The sequence below is a fragment of the Mustela putorius genome, unplaced genomic scaffold (genome assembly GCF_011764305.1).
Source record: "Mustela putorius furo isolate JIRA1106 unplaced genomic scaffold, ASM1176430v1.1 tig00537293_pilon_pilon_pilon, whole genome shotgun sequence".
Taxonomy (NCBI): Eukaryota; Metazoa; Chordata; class Mammalia; order Carnivora; family Mustelidae; genus Mustela; species Mustela putorius.
The window spans coordinates 2,615,691-2,623,674 of NW_025422431.1; the positions used below are offsets into that span (position 1 = coordinate 2,615,691).

General features: G+C 55.5%; 1 protein-coding gene across 1 annotated transcript; it reads right to left on the reverse strand.

The window, feature by feature from the left end:
* Positions 1-272: 272 nt before the first annotated feature.
* On the reverse strand, positions 273-6,385 carry TCF23 (transcription factor 23). The gene is made up of 3 exons (XM_004765403.1): positions 6,069-6,385; positions 5,079-5,321; positions 273-3,284 (listed from the first exon to the last, which is right to left on the reverse strand). Exons 1-3 carry the CDS (start codon positions 6,294-6,296, stop codon positions 3,105-3,107), a joined length of 651 nt encoding a protein of 216 aa, XP_004765460.1. The 5' UTR covers positions 6,297-6,385; the 3' UTR covers positions 273-3,104.
* Between the last annotated feature and the right edge of the window lie 1,599 nt (positions 6,386-7,984).

Genomic DNA, 7,984 nt, shown 5'->3' on the forward strand with positions numbered 1-7,984 from the left:
AAATTACATTAGTTAGCCCACTGTATGTGAATATATAACATTTTTATGAAAAATAATTATTTTCCATATTGGAAAATGTTTGGTGAGAAGAATGGCCTTGCTTTATATTTTTTGCAGATATCTTTTAAAGATTTTATTTATTTACTTATTTGACAGAGAGAGAGAGATCACAAGTAGGCGGAGAGGCAGGCAGAGAGAGAAAGAAGGAAGCAGGCTCCCCACTAAGCAGAGAGCCCAACACGGGGCTTGATCCCAGCACCCTGGGATCACAACCCGAGCGAGGGCAGAGGCTTTAGCCCACTGAGCTACCCAGGCGCCCTGTGCAGATATCTTTAATGTCTGTTGCAGTAGACAGCTGGATTCTCCTATCTGCTGCTGCATCCCATCTATTGCGATATCACATGTTGTATGGCTTCTGGAAAATTCCACGATGCATGAGAGACGTGTTAAGAAAAGGCAAATAGCATCTTGTATTATGAAAATGGTTTGGGCCACTTAGAAAGGGTCTCAGGGACACTCTGCACCCAACAGAGTCCCCAGACCACATCCTGAATGCCGGTGATCTAGATGAGAGTCAGGATACTTTTTCTTAAAGGCCATATTGTAAATATTTTAGGCTTAATCTGTTGCAGCTATTCAGCTCTGCTATGGTATCAGGAAAGCAGCTATAGGTAACATTGTAAACAAATGGGTGTGGCCACACCCAATGCAAAAACTTACTTATCAAAACCTGCAGGGGTGGGAGGAGGTGGGCTGGATTTGGTACACTGTGGCCAATGAGCAAGCTCCTGGTCTGCAACAGGGCGCCTGCAGGGGCCCTGAGTTTAGGGCTTGTGCCACAGAAGTGGGACAGTGCCATCGGATTCATTCTAGTCAGGCCTTTTCCAGAGGAGGAGAAAAGGAATTTCTCAGAGAAGACTAGATCTTGTATTTTAATTACCCTTCCCTGTTGGTAAAATCCACAGTCTCCACCTACTTAGACATCCCTCGGAGTCTCCACCTACTTAGACATCCCTCGGCCGGCTCTGCTTCTCCCATGGCCCAGGTCTTTGCCCAGCCTGTGCTGGGTGCTCTCTGGCTGGAGGACATGGCCTCTGGACCCCAGACTGGCCTGAGCCCGCAGGAAAACAGCTTTGCCTGGACAGAGCCTGGGGCAGCCTAAGCAACTTGTATTGAATGCACTTGCCCTTCCCCAGCCTTCCACCAGCTTCATCTTCCTCTGCTGTCCTTGTCTTCTCTACCAGGGTAATGCTGTCCCCCCAGGGGGGTCCAATACCACTGGGCAAAGGCAGGAGTCTGTGTAGGGTTGGGTGGGGCCAGCTCCAAACTAGTCTCCTTAGCTATCAGAAGGGGACCCCCACTGGATGCCCCAAACCAGCTTCCCCACTTTCATTCCCCAGAAAAAGGTGATGTGCTGTGCCGCCAGCCTGGGAGGCAGTCATCTGTTCCTCTGCCCACCACTTTCAAACTCAACCAGGAACTTCCTGCTCTTTGGCTTTAAAAATAGAACATTCAAGCTGGACTTTTATGGTCTTGGGAAGAACACTGTGCTCGTGCCCACCCACACCTGGTCTCTGCCCCTGCCTGGCCTCGTCCAGCTGCTCAGTGGGCCCCTCAGGGGAGACTTGGTAGATTTACGAGGGCAGCCTTGGCCGAGACCTTCTTCCCATGGCTCCCAGCCACCGTTCAGCAGCTCTCCCACATCCCATGCAGCCCGCGGCTGGGACATTCTGTGTCTTTCTCTGCCTCCACCCCAGCTTGCTGAGTCAGCCCTTGTCCAGCCCTGTGCAGGAGCAGGGACTCCTCATGCCAGAGCCTTCTTTGGTCTCACAGCAGCGATGGTGGCTCTAGGGCTGCCCGTGTTGGGACTCGAGTCAGCCTGGTCCATCCCCTCATGCTGAGTTACAGAAGTTTAACAAAAAGCTGGTTCCTTCTCAGTCTGGACTTCAGGTGGGGTTTCATGCTATTCCTGATCTGGATGGTTACTTTTAGCATGTATAGACAAACGATTTCTTCAGAGCCAGAAATGCCACTAAGTACTCGGAGGTCTCTCGCACCCCGTGGCAAGCCTTAAGGAGTGGCTGGGCGGGCAGTGCCTGTGGGCAGGAGCCGGCCCTGAGGAGATCATCTGTAGACGGATTGTAGAAATAACTCTAGAGCCAGTGAGGCCTTAGGCCAAAATCATACAAAGAACCCAGTGAGCGCTGGCCTATCTTGTTTTTCCTGAAGGTTCGGTTTCTAACAGAATGGAGAGAGAAGACTAATTATCGTCTCCTGGAAAAGATAAGGGCTCTCCTTCTAAGGTCCTTCACGGATGTAATCAGGCCCATCGGTATCCTTCTGATGCAAGGCCTTCAGGTACTGTCTGTTTCAGTTCCGGTGGGCCTGCCTCTGGGATAAGACATGTCAAACTAGGCAGCTGGGATCATCAAAAAGTTTCTCTGGAAACTGGAGGGCAAGCAATGCAAGCTTTCTGGCTTAATCCGTAAATATAAGTCAGGTCGAGAAGAGTGGAAGGGTGTAGGGCCCGGAGAGGGAAGACGTGTAGCGATGAGAAGCGGCTGGAGAGACCACAAGGCAGACAAGGCTCCTGAATCCTCCCCTGCCTCTTGGACACCGGGTAAGGTTTTACGAAGCCATAACAAACTTCATTTTTCATCTGGCTACGCGACCCTGGCCCACTGCTGTTCCCACTTGCAGCTGCCCAGAGCCTGTCTGGCCCTCGGCTTTCCCATCAGCACCCGTAGCTGCTGTTGTCCTAGGCCTCTTCCTCTGCACCTGCACATCCGGAGGGTTTGTGGGAAGCTTAGGGGAGAAAGCAGAGGGCTGTGCCCTAACTCAGCTTCCCACCCAGCCAAACCCCTTCCTCTCCCACTTCCCTGCAACTGTCACAGCAGCCACCTCCCCTACGGCTCCCGCGTACCCTCCCGGAGCTGAAGGGCCCATTGCTTCGCCTGGTCTGTGTGCTGGATGGAACCAGGGAGCCGAACCTGAGTCCGTCCAGTCCGAGGGCTGAGAGTCAGAGGGAAGACAGGCAGGGCCGGTAGAGAATCCAGGTCCCTAAGCTCGAGTGGTAGCCTGGGAGAAAAAGGCACGTGTGATGCTCATTTGTCACCGAGAGCTGGTGAGCATGGCCTTGTGGGAAAGAGAGCATCTGCCTCTTCAGAAACTCGGGGCCTGGCCTCTGTTTCCTTTGTTCTTCGGCTGCAGGTGGTGGCTGTGGCAGAGTCAAGGCCAGAGCTCCCCAGGCCGCCAGCATAGAGACGAGATCGCATGGGCCACTTCTGCAAGACATGGGGATAGGAACTGAGTAATAATATCGCAGCCCCTGTCGTCCTTGGCACCCCAGACTTGGCCTTCCCTAGGCCCCCTGCCTTCTCCCCACCTCCTGAGCCTGGCCCAGAGGCTCATGAGAAGCTGTGTGAGGAAAGCAAGGACCCTGAAAGGAGCCCCCCCGGCCCCCCAAGAGTGGGGAGGGAGGTGGATGGCAGAGCAGGCAGCGGCCAGGGGCTGGACGGCACGGAGGGCAGCAGGGCTGGAGCAAGGAAGGGCCCCTCTTGATACTGAACAGTCCCGACCTCTTCTCTCGCCCAGCCCCCAACTCAAGTACTCCCCGCCCCTGCCACCCCACGTCTCAGCGCTGCCCTGTCCATCTAAGCTGGGGAACTCCTTGCACATCCTTCCAGCAGGAGCGTGGACAGCCCCAGAAACACCAGTTGACTGCTCTGAGGGCTGCCTTCCTCTTGGCAGCCCCTTTGTAGGGTGGGGGCACCTAAGGTGCACTGCTCCCCGCTGACTGACCTGTCCCACCACGCTGCCCGAGGTCTAGACAGAGCCGGCTCTCATCTCTTCACTCGTCCCCGTACTTGCCCATCACCGCCTACGTGCAAGGGCCTGACTTGGGTCGTCACTTCACAGCTAAGGAAACGACTCTGCTGCTATCAGCATTTCAGAGTTGCCCCCATTTAGTCTCACATTCTTGCAGTTTAGCTATATTTGCATGAAAGAAGAGAAATCGCAAGTTTCAAGACATTTCAGAACTGTGAAGTTTAGGGGAGAGAGACGGCAGAAGGGCTCCTCCGTAGAAATAAGGCTGACCTACCATTCCAGTGCTGTCTAGCCTCAGAGGGCAGAGAGGACCCGTCCTTTATAACAGGAAGCTCTGCAACCAGCAGCTTACAGCACCTTTGGCCTGCGTGGTGGCCTCGAGCCTGGGCTCTGAGGTCAGACACCCTCGGGTTCAAACTGCTCTGAGCCACTTAACCTCCCCGAGATTCGATTTCCTCATCTGTAAAGTAATCCTCGTTGGGTTCCGTGTGGACGTGAAGATGGAAGGGACTGGAGTGCTAAGCCCAGCTCCCCGCACAACTTCAGCACCCCAATATTATCGCTGTTACTGCAATGGTGAATATTGTTAATTACACTTTTCCTTCCTGATCCCGGTTCATACCCTTGAGGGGGAGTAAGGCTCATGTTATCTTCCCCTTCACATAGGACAAAGCGGAGGCTCAGGAAAAGTAGGTGCTGGTCTAGGGGGTGGCACATGCAGGAAGCAAGGCCCAACACACATTCACCACCACCACCACCACCACCCCCCGCCACTGCTGGTCCCTCCCCCACCCCAGCTTGATGGCTTCTCCAGTGAGGCTTTCTAAGACCTTGTTCTCCCAGAGGGACATCTCTCCTGTGGCAGAAGTTCAGAGGACACTGAGGCATTATACGATGATGGGGTGATGTACCCTGGAATCTGGGACTCTCCCTGGGCGGTTTCCTTTCCCATGCCCCAGCCGTGGAAACCGCTCCTTTTTCTCCTCTGCCATGAGGCACCCCAGAGTCTTGGGGCCTCTGTGAAGTTACCTCCTCTTGGAGGAACTGCATTTTCATGACGTCATTTGCAATCACCACCCCCACTGCACCCAGGGTCAGGCGATTCCCAAGAGCCAGCCTTGGCTCCTCTCCCTCTGAGAGAGCAGGAAGCAGCTGGTCCCCAGTGCCCATGTCAGCTCTGCTTGGGCCAGGGGGCCTAAGTCCAGTCCATTCCAAACCCCAATCCTCAAGGCCAGGGGCTCGTGGCCTACCTTGAGAGGGTGTAGATAGCGGAGTCCACGCAGGAAGGGTGGCCAGGCGGGGCCAGGCAACTCGTGGCCCAGCATGCGGGTGAGGTGGGCTATGTAGCTGGTGGCCAGCACCAGCACATCCAGCTTGGAGAGTTTGGTGTCGGGTGGCACAGCGGGCAGAGCAGCCTGCAGGGCCAGGAAGGCCTGGCGCAGTGTCCTCACCCGGCTCCGCTCCCGTGCAGCATTCTTGGGACTGGCCTCACTCTGCACAGAGGACCCCAGATGAGTGGGTCTGACTGGACCCCCCCACCTGCCCCTGTTTCGAAGAGCATTCTAGCGTGACGTCTCCCTCCAGAACAGTAGAGCGGAGGGCCTCGTGCCCTCTTTGTCTGCTCTCGGTCTTCCCCCACCTTATGGCTGAGGAAATGGAGAGAAGGTGTCACCTTGGGTCAGAGGGCAGCAGGGTAGCAAGGCTAGGCTCAGAAGTTAGCGTCCTTTCCTCTTTTTTTTAAAAAGATTTTATTTAGTCCTTTCCTCTCTCTAATACTACTCTATCCCTGCTCCACCCACACCCTCATTGGAATCCTGCTTATCAGGGTTCCCAGGCGCTGCAGGAAGCACAGAGTGACCCCCGCCCTGTAGGGCTGACCCTTGCCCAGCGTCAGATCCTGAGATGAAGACGCAGCTGCAGTGAGGAAGAAAGGACCCCCAGCCGGGGGCCACAGCGACCCACAGCTCCATTCTGGCCCCACCACTCGCTCCTTTTCTGGAGCTGTGGGGAATTCACCCCACTCCTCTAGGCCTCAGTTTCCCCCAGAGCCGTGAGTGGGGCCAGCTCTCTGAGCCGCGCTCTGGTTGAGACCAGCGTGGGGCCTTGGAGTCAAAACGCTGGTGTCCCCCTCTTGGGCAGGGGCGGTGACGCCCAGTGAGGCTTTGTGGTCAGAGGTGACACCTCAGCCCCTCCCCGCTGGCCTCCCCCCTTTGCCTCCCACCGGTCCAGCGTTTCCTTACCTGGCCACGAGCCAGGCTCCGGGCCCTGACCCCTCGTGGGCGTGGGCTGGGGGCAGCTCTGCTCCACCTTTGGTCACTCCAGCCCGGCTTGTCCCACGGGTCCTGCCTGGTCCTGCTCAGGCGGCTTCTCTTCCTGCCCAAATCTGCTGCCAGCGACAACCTGGCTTTAGCGGGCTTCTGCCCCACTCCCGGTGCGGTGGGTGCCCTTCTGGCCTCCCTCTGGGACATGCCACACGCCTGGGGGGACAGCTGCGGCCCCTAGACAGGAACACGGCGCCTGTGGGAGCCCGCGGGCTCAGGCTTGCGGGGCAGGCTGGTCGCCGGGCCTGGAGTGTATCTGAGGGAGCTGGCGCCCAGTCAGGCCTGCTTGGCTCCTTGTTCTGGGAAAACCGCCCACCCAGCACAGCCCCCGCAAGCAGCCTCCTGCCCGCCTCCCAGCTGGCTCAGGGGTGGGGGTACTGATGCCGGGAGTGGCCGAGCCCAGGGGTGGAGGGGGGAGGCCCCTGCTGGAGGAGGCACGAGGGCGGTGGGAAGGGAGCTCCCCTCCCGGAGCCTTGCCTGCCTCTGACAGCAGTCTTGGGAGCTCATGAGCCTCTAGCTTTGAGGCGCAAGTCCCCCAGAAGGGCCCCGAGCCCCCTCCCCTGCCAGAAGCCCACCTGCGTACATCCCTGAAAGGACCTTTCCTCCCCTTGTCAATGAACTTGACCTTCCAGCCACAGGGCACTATTCCCCATTCCCCCCAGCAGGCCTCTTATCTCCAACCTAGTGCTTCTCCATGCCCCGGAATATCTTCCTCTGGGTGGAAAGGCTGCCTTCATCTGTTGGGTTATGCCCTTCGTTTGTGAGGACTTCCTCCTCACAGAGCCTGGAGCCCAGGTCTCCCTGTTGGACGGGCACCCTAATTTATGCACGACCACAGCCTGGCGAGTTCCCTCACCGGTCCAGTGCTCCTACATCACTATGTGCCAGGCATGGTGAGAAGCACTTGTACGTATTCTCTTACTTATTTCTCCGAACAACTTTAAAAAATTAAAAATAAAAAAAAATTTTAATTAACATATAATGTATTATTAGTCCCAGAGATACAGGTCTTTGAATTGCCAGGTTTACGCCCTTCACAACACTCACCATAGCACATACCTTCCCCAATGTCCATAACCCAGCCACCTTCTCCCTCCCCCCTCCTCCCTCTCAGAACAATCTTATAAGAAAAAAAACTCTTGGGACGCCTGGGTGGCTCAGTTGGTTGGACGACTGCCTTCGGCTCAGGTCATGATCCCGGAATCCCGGGATCGAGTCCCGCATCAGGCGCCCAGCTCCATGGGGAGTCTGCTTCTCCCTCTGACTTTCTCCTCACTCATGCTCTTTCTCACTGTCTCTCTCTCAAATAAATAAATTTTAAAAAAATGATTTAAAAAAAAAAAAGAAAAGAAACTCTTGTATCTTTGTGTTTCAGATGGGAAAACAAGGGAGGTGACGCAGCTGGTAAGTGATGGGGTTGGCATGAGAGCCCAGGTGGTCAGTTAGACTCGGAAGGTTGGCCCTCAGCCTACACTGTTCTGTCTTGGTGGGTCCACTCACACGTCTGTCCCTAAGCTAGATGCGAGGTCTTCGAAGGTAAGGACCAGTCACGCCATCTGCCTTATATAGCCCATTGGGAGGAGTCAGGCTGAAGGGATAGCAAATCTGCCACAGGAGTCCCTGCCTGTCCCTGTGTCCCAATCTCTGCTTGCAGCACAGTCCATCTGAGATGTCCCTTGTCTGCCCATCTTGAACTCCAGGGGAGACAAAATATGTAAAGAAAAAGGAAAGAAAGAACAGAGGAGTAAAGGCAGATGCACATAGAGAGAGAACCGCAGCCAACCAGAGGGAAAGGAAACAGGAAGACAAGGAAAATCCCCCAGAATATTTGTCAG

Excerpts from the sequence above, each read along its gene's own strand:
- TCF23 (XM_004765403.1), bottom strand. The coding sequence starts at position 6,296 with ATGTCCCAGAGGGAGGCCAGAAGGGCACCCACCGCACCGGGAGTGGGG. Across the intron at positions 5,322-6,068 it reads GGAGCCTGGCTCGTGGCCAG|AGTGAGGCCAGTCCCAAGAA; the intron begins GTAAGGAAACGC and ends TCCTCTGTGCAG. Across the intron at positions 3,285-5,078 it reads GCTATCTACACCCTCTCAAG|AAGTGGCCCATGCGATCTCG; the intron begins GTAGGCCACGAG and ends CATGTCTTGCAG.